Here is a 16675-nt window from a genome sequence, read left to right as displayed (position 1 = left end):
TTCACCCTAAAATTAATGATTCCCCTCATTATGTTCCATAAGGGAGGCGAGTCCCCACACGTGACTGTGTAAACAGATCTAGGTTCCCACAAGGATAGTAATGCTAGGCCACACACACACTTCTTTACGATGTCCTAACTTTTTGTTGCCATTTAAATCCCAGGAAAATCCCAGGCTGTAACTCTGATTCCTTTCATCAGCTGTGCAGAGATCAGCGAGTGTGTGTGTGTGTGTGTGTGTGTGTGTGTGTGTGTGTGTGTGTGTGTGTGTTTGTGTGTGTGTGTACAAACAAGCGCGTGTCGAGGCTTTGTTCCCAGAAGCCCCTCTGGGTGACCCCTGGGCTTCCATGTTCCGCAGGAGCCGGTGGCTTTTCCATTTCCACGGTGACTTTCAGAGAGCTATTACACACACACACACACACACACACACACACACACACACACACACACACACACACACACACACACACACACACACACACACACACACACACACACACATGGTTGGATTTTAAGGATGAGAATGTTCTGCAGGAGGCTGAGGGGAGCTCCCACCATGGCAGAAGGTTTCTAGAGCTTTTCCCCCGAAAAAATTGAGGTTGAATAGAAAAGAGGAAAAAGGGAGCGTTTGATTTTATTCCACTTACGTTATTTTTCTTTTTTTTAAACTAGGTTCTCCTCTTTACAATAATGTCTCCAAACTTGCTTTTGTGCTTTAGGCATGCTTTTTGTTGATGTCTGTGCACAAACACGTTTGCAAAAAATGTATATTAAGTTACCATTTTGATATCACAAATGTCATACTGATTAAATGTGTTTTTATTAATTGTAATATTAGAGTTTTAATGATAACTGTGCTGGTATTTATAAGTGTTTTTGTGCTCTGATCTATGTATAATTGTTACAGTAAAGGGAATAGAATATATAATGTTTTGCCATTAGGAAAATATGTGATAGTGTTGTTGAAGATCTTGATCATTGAAATGGTGTTGATTGTAATAAATAAGATATGACAGATATCAGATAACACACTTTGTCAAAAATCTCTCCTGATCTGAGATAATTTGAGGAAACAGAAAAAGGGGATTGCAAGATTCGCTGTCTTTAAAATGTGGATTTTAATGCACATTTGTCGGGGAAGAAGCAAGAAACATTTTATTTGGAAGGCCTGTTGGTAATAGAGTATGAAATTAAAACTTGATGAATTTAAAACTCAAATGTTTTTTTAGACATGTACAATTGATAATATCTAAATTAAAGTGTTTAATAACCTAAACTCTGACTGGATGTTTTCTTTCGTCTCTCGTATTTTTTAAAGTCAATTCCTCATAAAACATGTCGACTTATTAAACTCTGAATAATTGGACTCATCTACCCTCTCCCTGCTTATTGTGCAGCAGGAAGTGGATGCGGCGATGAAGAGGAGAAGCAGGAAGTGGATTTGGGCAGCGGCGTCTGCAAGTGGTTCAATGTGAGGTTGGGGTTCGGCTTCCTGACCATGAGCAGCCGGGACGGGGTCCCGCGCAGGACTTGTTCGTGCATCAGGTGCAGTATTCAGATCCTGTACTGCAGTAGAAGTTCTTATGCACTGGCTTTTCACATTAGGCACTTATCACCTTCTTTCCAAAATTTCGATTTTTTCTCAAATTCTGAATTTATTTTTCAAAAATATAGCTTTTTTCAGATTTTAGAGATTATCAAAATACTTTAAAAAAAATTGAAAAATTCAAACTTGTTTCAGATTTTTATAGATTTCAGATTTCATCAAATTTGAACTTTTATTTCCAAATTCTCACTTTTTATCTAATTCTGAAATTTTTCCACAATGTCTTTTCCAAATACATATCTTTTTAAAATGTCAACTTTTTCTAAAATTGTCAATTTTTGTTCTCCAAAATCCTCTCTTTGTCTCACATTTTGTCTGGATCAGATTCTATCTCTTCTCTGTAAGCTTAACTGTTCTGTAGGCTAATACTTTAAGTGTGAATCAATACTGCCTGAATCTGCTTTATGATATTCACTTTCTTTGGTTCATTTGTTCTGTTTTTAATTCAGGAGGTGAACCTATATGTTCATAAAACAGTGTGTGTGAGCTTACTGTACTGTGTGTATCAAACTAAAACAGAGCATTTTCTCTTAGCTTATTTTCCTTTTGCAGTCATCAGAGCTGAGGTCACATTGGTCAGCAAATATGATGTATAATAACCAACATGATGACCATTAATGCTGGTTAGCTTGCAGCTGAACACACAAACACTGCTTTTATTGTTTGTTGGGTGGATTTTTTGCTGGGAAAATGTGATATGAGTTTGCTAAAACGCACATAAAATGTAATCCTGACCGTCTCGTTATAGAGCAAACTTCACATGGAGGGTTTCCGCAGCCTCAAAGAAGGAGAAGCTGTTGAGTTCAGCTTCAAGAAATCCTCCAGAGGTTTGGAGTCGGTGCGGGTCACCGGCCCAAACGGAGCCCCGTGTCTGGGCAGCGAGAGGAGGCCGAAGAGGAGCCGGGGATCCAGAGGGGAGAGGTGAGACTGAGTGAGGACGTACAACCTTCACATTTAGCAATAGTAATGTTCAAGATTTTGCAAACTTTGGCCACTTACCATCTCCTTTACAGCCCACTAATGATGCATTTTGTTTTGAGTTCGTGAAATATAATGCCAGTCTCTGCAGCTCTGATTGCATTCACATGTCTTCAAACATAAACGCAGTGTTCAGAAAAAGGAAGGAGTCCCATCCTTTAATTGATAACAGATGCCGGTGCCCGAGTGGGGGGGTTAGAGGTCCCTATAGCCATCGCAACAATGGGATGTGGTGTGCAAATAAGGTGCAGGGGGGAGGGAGCTGAGGTCAGGGGTCAGAGGTCAAAGTTGTATAGAAACAAAGGAGCTCCATCTCAGGGTCAAGCTGATCGATACTGAGGGGGGAGGTAACACTCTGAAAATCCAATGTTATTTCTCCATGGGATTTGAGATTTTTGGCAGAACTTAATCTTTGTGTCAAAAAAACATTTATGATACTTACACTTTTTGTTGCGCAGGATAATCGCCACATATTAACACCACTTTGTGATTTCTGAAATAAAAAGCTGATGTTTGGCTATAAAGGAACTACAGCACGGTCACATGACTTCATGTCACCACCGCTAAGCTAAAGGCGGCTAAGGAACTACAGCAGGGTCACATGACTAAACCTCACCACCGCTAAGCTAAAGGCGGCTAATGTTGGGCTAAGGAACTACATCAGGGTCACATGACTAAACCTCACCACCGCTAAGCTAAAGGCGGCCAATGTAGGGCATGATGACGTTTAGTTGTCTCATTTAGACACTTGTTAGCAACTGAAATTTCACTTCTATTTAGGTGGCCAGTATCTCTTTTTTTATTTGTGTCACACTGCATTTGCCTGATAATGATGGATTCAGCAAAAGGATTTCACTTAGCTACTGATCATTAGCTTTGGCAGCACTGATTTACTAATACCAGTACACATCTAGATGCAGGACCAACAAAACACAACATGTTTTAGTGCAGGAGGGGGACTAGACACTCTGCTGGGCCAATGTTGCACCCTTTACTTTGTATTGATGTAAAACTAAGCCAGTTTTAGATTTGATTGTCAAAGCGTACTTTATATTTCCCCCTGAGGGACTGAGGAGATCAATCTTACCCCTGAACATTCAAAGTGCACCAAAGGTTGCATGGTGACAGATCTGTTAAAGAGAGACAGGAAGCTGGAACTAAAGCTGCCATCTTATGGTGGGAGTCAGTCAGTGCACTGCATTGACTTATTTTAGCTTTTAGATTTCTTAACAGATTGATATCAAATGTAATACCTGTCAAAAGTAATATTGTATACATGTTTTCTTTTGGAGGGTCCTGAAATTAAAGTCAGAATTCTGAGAAAAAAATTATACATCTGAAAATAGTCAGAACTATATATATACTACACATTTATAATTTTTTCCGGAAAATTATCATGGTAAAACATTTTTTTTTCATCACCGGTTTTCACTAAAACAAAAAGTAGTTTAGAAAAAAAAAAACATTTCATTTACTGTGTCCTGTTTTATTTCAGATGCTATAACTGTGGAGCCCGGGGCCATCACGCCAAACAGTGTCAGCTGCCTCTTCAGCCCAAAAAGTGCCACATCTGTCAGAGCCTGAACCACATGGTGTCCAGCTGTCCAATCAGAGCGCAGCAGCATCAGTCCGAAGCTTCCTCACACAGGGACGAGGAAGAGGAGCACCACCCTCTTTAAACTCAGAGAAACTTTGAGGTTTTTAACTGGAACAATGTTTAAAGATTGAGAAACTCAGGGTTTATTTATTAAGATATAAAATGCGAAGTTTAAGGTTGTTTTAATGTCTGGATATGTGTCTTAGCTCTGGGATAAACCAATCAGATTTAGTATGAATTCATCCAAAAAAAGTAGCAACAGAAATCCACTTTCTTTTATTGCCAAAATTCAATTTTTTTTACGATATAATAAACATTATAACGTATGTGCAAGATAGGAAATATCCCCAAAAGTCCTGTCAAGTTGACAAGATAATAAAATAGTTTAAATCTTGTAAAAGTTTCTATCTATTTTGACTTTATCGTCATAATATTAAGTTATATATTTATGAAAATAACAAATGAATTCCCCCAAGACAACACAGAGATGTTTTTTCCATTTGCTAAATAAAAATTCTGATAATATTATAATAATAAAGCCAATTATTTAATTTCTTTTATTGACAAGATCTTATCATGGCTTTATCCTTGCTATATTCCAAGTTATTTTCTCCCAAAATATAAGGAGAAGATAGAAATAAAAATGTAATTGATTGAAATGATTACAACTCTTTCTTAAAATATTTCTATATCATTCTCAAATGAATGTCCCCAATGCTCTGGTAAATTGTTGATTGAAACAAGAGTAACTTTTTATTTGCAATCAACTTGATCAAGACAACATCCAATATGTGAATGTCAGACAGAAACTTGGTTGTCATTTGTTTAGCTTGTTTCTGCCTTTTTGGGAAAACCTTTTGAGGTATTTTATTGAAAAGTGAATGTAGATAAGTGAACAACCTCCTCTTTTTAATGAGGTTCTTGATGTCTTATTTACCAAGCCGTCATTTCTGTATTCAAACTTTTATGCAAGACCTGTATTGATTACATGCTAAACTCTAATATGTGTGTCAGGGATTGTATTTCACATAAATAATATTCTCTCAATTTAAATGATGGTAATTTTAGTGGATGCTGAATGTATTTCAATCAGAAGAGACTTCGAGTTTGGTAGGGTTAGGGTTATGGGTAATGACAGGAAATCCTTCACAGATCAGTAGAAAGCATCGATTGATTAATAATGGGGATTTAATGCTTTGCTCAAAGGTTACAGTTACATGCAAAACCCTTTCACAACAGTGCTGCTGTCACTTCATACTTCAGGTGCTTTTATGAGTATTTTAGATTACTAATTTGATTACTGCAAACAGGCCCGTACCCAGGATTTCGTAACGAGGTCCAAAACATGCTAGGGGAGCAGGTGAGAAACTAAAGAGGGGGTTCCACATCTGGCAAATCAGGTGTTGGTGCTCCCGGATTTGGTACCCCCACTATAACTTTGTCCAAGCTAGTCGTACTTTCACCAAAATCACACTGGTGTTTGCTGTCCCCCTCTAGTTTGTGCACACAAAAGCATTTCACTTGGCTCAGCAGGTGAACAACTAAAGAGGGGCTTCCACATGTGGCAGACCAGGTGTTGGTGCTGACGGATTTGGCAGCCCCACTATAACTTTGTACAGGGTGGTCGTACTGTCACCAAAATCACACTGGTGTTTGCGGTCCCCCTCTAGTTTGTGCATACAAAAGCATTTTACTCTGGGCTCAGTATATATATATATATATCTTTTTTAATTATACTTTGCCTTTCAGAAGCATTACATCATTATTTACAGAACACGAAAATAACTTAATAAGAAGTATTTATTTCACCATCCCTTATTTTACATCCATGGGTACATGTCCGGACTGCGGCTGTTTGTTGATACATTGATGTTGTCTTCTTCTGTTTGCTTTAATGTAGGCTACCTGCTTGGGAACTCACAGAAAGATCACACTGTTGAGATTTCTGCCTACTTTGACCAACATGGGGGTTCAGATGAAGCCTCATGAGATGAACCCTTTTGAGAACCAATTGGCTGGAAAGCTTCACAGCTTCATAAGGCTTCGTCTCGCCATCACTAGGTATACGTTGTGCAGCTCGGCGACGTTGTGTTTCGGCTTGTTTTGATAAGGCTGTTAAGAGACGTTGTTCGTGTTTTGGGAGCGTTTTGGGTTTGAGTCCTTGAACCGTCAATATCTTTCAGAATAAACCGAACTATGGAAAGCCCTCAACGCTAGTCTTACCAATGTAGACTCTGAGAAGGCATTAAAGACGGTCTCTACGGCCTCTTTGTTGTAATAACAACTATATCTTAAAATCGTTATCTATCATTACATTTCGTGTGTTCTCTAACCATGCGTTTACCAGACGAGGGCTTTTATTTTGAAACTACTTCCGGGAGATCCTCTGGCCATAATAGTATACATTAAAAAACTAAAACATTTTGCAGACGCTTTTTCATTGCTGGTTTAAGCAAGAAAGACAATTGAATCGAAGGTACAAGGTGCTTATTATGTTAATTTATTTTCCTATATTAGCATTTTCTGTTAGGTATAATAGTTATTTGGAAAGGGTCGTTTTATTATGTATCCAGTAGTGGGCAGTAATGCAACATCTGGATGCCAACCTCCTGTAAAAACAAAATAATAAGAAGAAGAAGAATGAACGGTTAAATGGCAAAGCTAACAAGCTAATGGTTACCAGTTGGTCAACGGCTGGATTCTTTTGCGATGGCTTTATGGAAAAAACAAGAGGAATAAGTGAAGGAACATGGAGAGTATCTGGGATTTTATTTCTAGCACTTTGGGTTATTTACACCTGGATACCCATAGTGTAGGATTGGCTTGTTTTCACCGTAGAAAGATGACGACGTTTGCGGCGTTTCAGTGCCTCAAACCCGGGCGTCAGTGATGCTGTTAACCGCTGGTGAAATGTTCTCAGAATTTGGATAAAGAACTAAAATCTCGTTATTATAAACAGTCTTGGGAAGTAACGAGATTACACGTAACGAGATTACCTAAACGGGATACAAAAAAAGGTAAGTGTATTAAATTACACTAAAATAATAATAATCAGATTACATTTATCAAGAAAATATATTACAATACATTTCTAAAATAAAGATACATATATTATAGGTTGACGTACTGAATGAATTATCTTTATATTTAAGCTACTTCAATTTTTATGTATTTCATTTTTATTTATTTAATACAGTCGAAGCTTAAACAGCATTAGTAATCTAATGTAAACTGTTACTACATTTCTAACATAACATATATATATAACTTTCTGAGGTTAAATTGTAACCTGCACTTAAGTGAAAAACATCTTATTGTTTTTTATTTTATTTGAATTGCATTTTCATATTGTGGTAATACAAAATTAAAAGAAAGTAAGATACATTTTATACTCATATTATTTAACTGATTACATTTGTTGACATGTAACTAGTAATTGTAATGGATTACATGTTTGAAGTTACCCTCCAAGCCCTGGTTTGATTTTGGTTTGGTCATGAAAACCTTCAGTATCAACCGGTATCAACACACTGCCTAATCTAATTTCTTTATAATCTACCCTCTGATCTGTGGCTTTAAAGTACATCAAACTTCAATGAAACACATTTTTTTGTCCCAGCTTTCACACTGTTTTATTTATATTCATAGCATAACTCACAGTTGAGATTAAAGGCATTGTTCTCAGTGGGATTTCATCATCAGTTTCTCTGTTTCCAGTTGACTTTAAATGATGATGACTTCTTTGGTGCATTAAAGGGTCCCTACTCCACATCATGAAAAATTGCGAGTATCAGCAAATTGACCCCCGGACACTTCCAACCCCGACCCCAACCCCGACCCCTCATCACGGGCCGGACGGTGACAGACCAGAGGAGCCGAAAGGGAAACCCAGGAGGAAGTGGCATGTGTTCCCTGGAAAGAACCGGTTCTACTGCGATGGGCGGATCATGGTGGCCCGGCAGAGCGGCGTGCTGCCCCTCACCCTGGGCCTCATCCTCATCACCAGTGGATTATTCTTTATTTTTGAGTGAGTGTGGGTTAGTTTTAAGGTCCACGGTTCTATCACGTCCCCTGTGAGTTCAGTGGAAATACCAAAACATGTCAGCTTCCACTATAGTAAACAATATGAAGCATACTAGCATTGAACATTATTATTTTGTTGAGTTAAATCTTATCTGATGAATAAGATCTTTGCTGAACTGTAAACCAGGTTCTACTAATTCATAAAATGTCCTTATACACAGTGGTGGAAGGTAACTAAGTACATTTCCTCAAGTATTGTACTTCAATAAAAAATGTAGGTACTTTACTTGAGTCATTTCCCATTATGCTACTTTATACTCCCCTACATTTATTTTACAGATGTAGTTATTAGCTACTTTGCACATGTAGCTTATAAATAGAATACATTATCATATATTATTATAGGTTTAGCTTCCCATTGGTATAGAACGAAACTCTATGCTAAAATATATGGTTCTTAAATATCCCATTCTGCAAAATTAGTAGTTTTACTTTTGGCACTTTATATATATGCTGATACTACTACATTTTGAATGCAGCACTTTTAAGTAATTGAGAATTTTTACCCTGTAGCATTGCTTCTTTTACTTAAGTAAATAGTGAGTAATTCTTCCATCACTGCTAATACATACTTCATAAAGTGTTTGTTATCACAGTGTAGTGAAATGTATGCTGTGTCTCTATGGATCTGAGATTTTGATTAAAAGCACTGCATGTTAATTAAAACTAGATCCCCTGGTGGGTTTGAAATAGAGAGTTGAAGTCCCGCCCATCTAGATCCGACCATGGGACCTTATTTCGGAAAAATTATGTATTGAAGTCAATGGGGAGAGAAAGATTATCTTTCGATCCCGTTTGAATTGTGCCACGAATTACACATATGACGTTTGTCAATCTTAAAGAATAATTTCCATGTCAAAAAAGTCACAGTTTGTTGTAAAACTGTTGAAATATAAGACTGTGACAAATACGCAACTAGAAAGACTACAAATCCCAGAATCCCGGTCCCGCATGCTGGCTCTTACGGAACCGACTAACTCCCCTTGTGTGTATGTACAGCTCTCAACATGCCCAGACTTGTAGTGATTTTCACCTCTTTTAATACATTTCACTTCATTCTGAAAGAAAGAAGTAAAATGTGCCAACGTGACGGCCATCTTGGTGTGTGGTGCGAGACGGGAGATGTAGTTCATTGACCGGTTTCACCAAAAAAAGTGTTACTTCACAGTTTTACGACACATTTTTTATTTTTCTGACTTGCAAAATTATCTTTTAAATTGACAAACATGTGTAATTCGTGGCACAATTCAAACGGGATCGAAAGATAATCTTTCTCTCGCCATTGACTTCAATACATACTTTTTACGAAATGAGGTCCCATGGAGCTCCACGGAAGGGGAGGGACTTCGCCTCTCTATTAAGAAGTTGTATAGAAGTCTATGAAAACATTATCCTGCTTCTCACTTGGTTTATAACTTCAGTAAACATTAGAAGGTTTTTGTTGCCTCAATCACTAGCTTCAAGTGTTCTTCAAAACAGAATAATGTTGGTTTTGTACTCTATGGTCCCATTTATAGTAAAATAGACGATTAAGCAGGGTATGCTTTTGGCTGTGCTACCTTGTGGTTGATAGGTCTCTCCCAGACAGTGTGTCAGGAGTTTGTCTGTGTTTTCGTCTCACAACTTTTACAGTGTGTTTTCAGTTGGTAAATGTGAATTGTTATACTTTAGTTACAAGTATGTTGTTCATTTGTATGTACTTGACCTCCGCCACTACTTGTGACACTTCTGGTTCCAAAAAAAAAGATTTCGATGGCCATAAACCAAAATGTCAACGAACCGAATGGCAAACTTCAGGCTTCCAAACAGTGGTACAAAAACTGATGTGTAATGTCACGCTGTCCATCTAGGATTTAGATTTTAAATGATTGTACAAACCAACTAATGATATGAGGTTTTTTAGAGCACTGTAGTCCTTCAGTGTACATGCAGCATTTCAAATCAAAGCACTTTTCATACACACAGTGCTTCTCAAACAAAAAACAAAAATAAAAACAACACTTCCCTAAATGTAATTAAAAGCCAAAGTCTTCAGTTGGGCCGTAATAATAAAAAGACACCTCGTTGTGGGTCTTTATTTTCAGTTTAGGTCCATTATAAAGTGTGTGATTATTTGGACAAAGTCTCATCAAGCCTCTATTTGGATAATTGGAAAATAGATAGAAAAATAAAGACAACATTTGCTTCTGAAGAGACACATTTTAAGGAATGATTCATTAACTCTTAGCTTCGGCTCCACTTTCAAATGTATTCTGTACACTTAATAAAGACGATAATGAGTTCATCTCCACTAACATTAGACCTCCATTACCAGATCCGACAGCAACCAATAACACTGTCAATGTACGGACATGTGAGTATAGTGTTACGATAGACTTGGGGCGTGATTAAGTGTAGTGCGGTCACAAGGGAGATGGAAAATGGAAAACATGCTCCACATCAGCAGTATAACAGCTAAAACCTGCAGTTATGGAGTGTGTCCATTTGTGGAACAATTTGGACCAAAGCACTTTGTACAATTGATTGCAAACCTCAACCGCAAAGTGGTCACACTCTCAGCTGAGAGAGCCTCTTTGTTTCTTAGATTATCCACCAAGTAACTGAATCAGAGGGCGGTTATTGATAGCCTGACATAATGATGAGAGTTGATCAAGAAGAATTATTATCTAGAAAGACAGTCAGAAAGCACAGATTTCAGCAAGGGCCTTCCAAAGGGAAAAATAATGCATATGTCCGCCCCGTGATAAGGCAGTGCTTTAAAATGCAATGAGTTATTTTTGGGCCCACGCTTCACCTTTCCACCAAGTTTCATGAAAATCGGGCAAATCGACAAACCGAACGAAAACCTCCTTGCCGGTAAAAATCAAACATTAGTTTAGAATTCCTTTGCATGCTTATACAAGAAATATCCCTTTTATTGGCTAGCGCTCCAACACATTGTACGTGATAGGCTAAGGGGCGGGACATCTCTAAGCGGTTGACCAATCACAACAGAGCCGGCCAGCTAACCAATCAGAGCAGACTGGGCTCTGGTTTCAGACAGAGGGTGAAAAGAGGTGCTGCAGCACAGGCAGTATGAGAAAAATAAAGAGCTTTTTGAACATTAAAGCATGGAGACATGTCCCAGTGGAGACACTTAATACAAATATGAACCTTAAGACGAGCAGAATATGTCCTCTTTAAATATATTACATAAATATAAAGACAGGCAGATGTTACTACCCTGGGGCTGCTGGGTTGTCACTGCTTTAACATGCCTTGAGACAGCCCTGTCCTACAGCTGTTATCTATGCTCAAAGTGGCCAGACTGTCTCTACCTAAACAGACATTTTACCTTGCACCAAACTAAATATCCTGTAGTTTGCATTCATTAAAGTCACTCAATAACACATACTTAGTAACTAATCGAGGCGGCAGTAGAAAAGCAAGCCCTGTTTTCTGTGAGGTAAAAAAAAAAGATTCACAATGGAGTCTAGTTGCTTTGTAAGAGCATACGGTTTGAGTTCAAGATGCGGATGGACTGTCTAAAGGCAAGGTAAAGCAGAGAGAATATTCTTGATATAGCGTAAACTAGAGCTAATATTGATTGTTTTAGGAGGCCCTTTGTTTTAGCCCCACAGCAGCACATCGCTTTCTTCCCCTCTTTGACTTTTCTTCTGTCTGTTTCTCTAAACTGGGGGCGTGCCGACCTCCATCTACTATAAGTGATACACTGACTGCGGAGGAGTACCTCAAACAACCTCAGTTAGAAACATCTGAACCATCCTTTTAATGCTCAACATCAAAAAGTCCAACTAAGGATTATATTCAATATCAACTAACCTGCCAATTAGTATCTCAATCAAATCAATACATGGTTCAGTCAGCCTTTAAATCCTTCCCAAAGCTCAACGTAACATCCTTAAATGCCTTTTTTTCTCAAAATGTCCATAAAAAAAACAAATATATCACATTTTCTAGAACATAAAACAAAGAAAACAGTAATTTCTGAAACATCAGAAGCTAAAATAAAAGCTGTTTATTAGGTAAACTTTGCTTTTCATGAAAACTAGGCAGCTAAAACTCCCAGCTGTTTAATCTGCTTATCTTTCACCTAATCATTCTCACTGAGTTCGCTAAACACACAACTGAACAGAGCTGTGACTGCTGCACAAGAGATCACACACACACACACACACACACACACACACACACACACACACACACACACACACACACACACACACACACACACACACACACACACACACACACACACACACCATTAATGACTCCAGGCTTGTCACAGTTGACTTGTTTTGCCACATGATGCCTCGCACTGCAGACTGACTTCGGTCTTATTCCTATTATTCCTTACACCTTCGCTGACACTGACAGGCTGCAGCTTGACCGCCGACAAAAGACGAGCAGAAGCAAGCAAGAGTGTGTGTGTGTGTGTGTGTGTGTGTGTGTGTGTGTGTGTGTGTGTGTGTGTGTGTGTGTGTGTGTGTATGCCTAGGATGACGAATTCAGGTCAAGCTTGTAGTAACTGCAGCAGGGTCAGGCCGCCGTTGCCATCGTTACCACGCTGCATGCTGCAGAAAAAAGCACCCTGAGAGGATGAGGAAGATGAGGAGGAGGAAGAGGAGGAGGAGGAAGAGGAGGAGGATCACTACGGCATGAGGAATAGGGAGTTGCTGGGCGAGGGGAAGGCTGTTGCCACACAGAGAGATGGAGAGCTGCAGCCAATCACGGAGCGGATGCATAATGTAAAGTCAGGGAGCTACTGTATTTTGAATATGCAAGTTATGATGAAATATTTATCCCGGTGCAAGAGTGAGCATTACAATGTCAGCATTAACATGTCTTTTTTCTGCAGATAATGCATTGTCAAAGTCATCGGTTTTTGATCTGTTTTATTTGTTAGTGTGATTATGAGATGTTTTAACGTGTGTTGATTGTTATGCAGGGATGTGTAAGTAAAAGGAAATGAGCTTTTCAGTTTTTTTTAGGCATCTCCTCTCTGTTTGAGATTTTTTTTTTTTGTGCAACCTCCTTGTTCAACAAAGATATATAATAAAACTGTGAGATAGTGTACAGTAGCCTGAAACAAAGTGATGATAGTGAGATAGAGCACCTGGAAATGTCCCAACATCCCCATCGCTCAAATTTAACACCCTGTTGTCACTAGGAAATACTCCTGGAATAAAAAACTACAACTGGGAAATCAAAAGAAAGTTATATCACCACCACCACCTAAATAAAAAGCCTTCTTTACAACTAACTCGCTGCAAGTGACTGTGGGAATAACATATTGACATCAGAGGAAATACTAGCATGTGGTCTTAAAGCCAAACACTACAAGTCCCGATATGCACATTACATAAAGAGTAATATGTTTAGGGTGCTTGGGATGCATCGTCGTAAATTGACTGTAAATCAGTGTAGTATAGAGTCAAATAACACTTACAAACATATACGATACTCAGCTATCCAGCCCTCCCGCAGCTCGGTGTTCACATCATCTGTTTTTCCCGAAAAAACCGACAAGGTCCGCGGCGGAAACACACAGAAAACACCGATTTAACAGCAACGGGTTGGAAAGAAATGTGAAATATTTAAGTAAAAACCGGACACAGGAGTGTTCCCAGCTGAAACCGAGAGAGAGCTGTCACAACTGCGGCTGTGCTGGTGTTGATGAGCCATGTGGACCCCGCCCCTCCAGCCGGGAGGAGGAGGGGGAGGAATCCGGCACACACTCCAAAACACACTCTAGAAAAATATCAATAACTATGATGATCGTAAAACAGGGCTTTCCAAACACTGAGGGCCACATACAGAGAAATATAAAAAGAGCTGGGCTACTTATTAGAGCTGAGGTATATTGCTTCGTAAATGAAGTTATAAATTAGCAAAATCAATCAAATGTATTGGTACATTTTGCTTGGTAATTGTATATGTAAAAAAAAAACAGCCTACATCACAGCTCTCCGTTGCATTTATTTTGTTACAAAACGTGTTAGCAGCTAATCCCTTCAATCAGAAGCCTCAGATTGCTTAAGGGGAAATGTGAAAGGTATATTTCAAGCTTGTTTTGCAAAATCTTGACTGAATTGGGCTTAATAACACACTGATGTTTAGGAAGTACAATATAAGATAATCACACCTACATATATGTGTGGGCCATTTTCCATACATCTGCTGAGGGCCAATTAGTATTGACAACGGGCCCTGCCATAGGCTGACAGCATAATATACTCAGGGGGTGGAAGAAGTATTCAGATGCTTTACATGAGTAAAAGTAAAAGTACCAATACATTTATGTCAAAAAACTGCAGTACATGTAAAAGCCTTGCATTCAAAATCTTACTTAAAAGTACAAAAGTATTATAAGTCAAATGTACTTAAAGTTTAAATAAAAGTAGTAATTCTGCAGAAATATGGCCATGTGTATATCATTTGTGAACATTTTAGATAATATTGTTGCATCAAGAAGCATTTTACTGCTGTAGACAAATACATTTCTGGTGGACTTTTTGTAGATATTTAAATAGTTACTTCAGTATTTTAGTACATTTAGTTTTCCACCTCTGGATATACTTGCATATTGATTATTTAAAAACGGTTGTAAGTACAAATTATCTTCCCCTCGTGTTTGTCACTTTGATTTAGCCTACACTTAAAAACATAACTAAGCATTTGTGAATGTATTATTTGCACTAGACAGTATACTAGGAAGTAGGTAATACATAAATGATATAAGAAATGTCTTAAACAAAAAAAGTTGAAATACATGAATAGATTAAATGCAGCTTTCATGTCCTCTTTAAGCACTTGTTCACATCCCTAATAAAAAAAGGGGTTTTAAAATAATAATCACAGACCAATAATTTATTCAGGCGAATAAAAGCTTATCGCGAGTATTCAGTTTGTCTACCAGCGTGTAACTTTATTTGTATTAACTTTAACATTTTCAACTCTGTTACACTTCACCCATAGATGTACTGACCATGGTTCTTAAGGGACTGGATGGCATCTTTAGATATATAACAAGTTAACTCTCAGTATAAGCATTACACTGTAAAACGGTGAAATAAAACACCATAAGGCTGTTTTCATTCACAGATATCACAAGACAAATTCTTTATGTGAAAGGGACCCTATCGTGCTTTCTGTTTTTCCAGTTCAGTTGTTATACAGGTTTTAGTGCATGTAAAGGGTCCGCAAAGGCACATATTCGGAACCCAACATGTTCACAATGAGAATGCATTCACGCTGGTGTTGACCAGGTATTATGTTGTCATGTTCATCACCTTAGTTTAGCATATTAGCATGCTAACATTTGCTAATTGGCGCTTTACACAAAGTGCAGCTGAGGCTGATGGGAAATGCATTAGTGTTGCAGTTATCAGGACATAAACAATAGCAGTGGATATGTTTAAAATGTGACTTATGATGGCCCTGGAGATCACCATGCTTATTACAATTCCCCCTGAGTATTAATTATTCAGACAGCATTACACGGTGTGTAAACAAAGCCTTTGTGGTTTCAGATCGATCTTCTCGACGGCCACTCAGCAGGAAGCCTGAGCTACATCAGAGAGGATAAAAGTCAGCGGCTGGATTTCTCCTCAGGGACACGCCAGCGGTAAGCAAAGAATGTAAACAATGGTGCAGGCTACTCACTCAACATGAGTCTCATTCAATATTTACAATACTGTACTTCATCCACTATGGCTGTGAATGAAGAGCATGCCAAAAGGTTGTGCACACATTTGGTTCACTTCATAAAATCTGACATGTGATCTGTAGCTTGCTAACTATAAGGTAAATACATCTAATGCTATCAACTTTAAATATTATATTATTCCAAGATGGTTTTTACTATCATTGATACTTATTTATTTGGTGTGAACTGAGGATGTGGACCTACCATGCTATATTTGAATAATATAGTGTAGGACCATACCTAGATAAGGCATATTTATACTTTTTATTTTTCAAAATACCAAACAGATCATGCATTTTAGCCATTCCTCATTTCGCTCAATTTAACACTGTCTTTGCATCATGGGCTGATTCTGTGAGAACAGCACCATCTACAGGCCTGGCATATGTACTACAGCGTCTCCAGCGCTTTCCAACGGCAATGTCCGTGGCTGTCTCCTCCTGATTGGTGGAGTTGGCCCAATAGCCGTAGCGCCACTTCTGTGACGTCATAGAAGTGTTCAAATCTGGATCAGTTTGTATATCAGATCCGCTGCAGCCCCTTTTTAAGAGATTTGGGTATGGAGGGAAATAGAGAGAGTTGTGTTTTCTGACACTTGGTGAGTTCCCTGGAACACCGGGGACACATATTCATGTAGAAAAGACGTTCAAAATTGGATTTTGCACGATAGGACACCTTTAATAATATTACGAATCCCAAATAAA

General features: G+C 38.4%; 1 protein-coding gene across 1 annotated transcript in view; it reads left to right on the top strand.

The window, feature by feature from the left end:
- The window catches only part of LOC104949033 (protein lin-28 homolog A-like), a 5371-nt gene extending 1109 nt beyond the window's left edge, over positions 1 to 4262 (top strand). Inside the window, 4 exon segments of the mRNA XM_010775311.1 lie at positions 1397 to 1519; positions 1522 to 1544; positions 2354 to 2526; positions 4079 to 4262. Of these exon segments, the coding sequence (XP_010773613.1) occupies positions 1397 to 1519; positions 1522 to 1544; positions 2354 to 2526; positions 4079 to 4262 (503 nt within the window).
- The last annotated feature ends 12413 nt before the right edge of the window (positions 4263 to 16675 follow it).

Source organism: Notothenia coriiceps, unplaced genomic scaffold, assembly GCF_000735185.1.
Source record: "Notothenia coriiceps isolate Sejong01 unplaced genomic scaffold, NC01 NC01_scaffold00015624, whole genome shotgun sequence".
NCBI lineage: Eukaryota > Metazoa > Chordata > Actinopteri > Perciformes > Nototheniidae > Notothenia > Notothenia coriiceps.
This window is presented reverse-complemented; position numbering and strand designations above follow the sequence as displayed.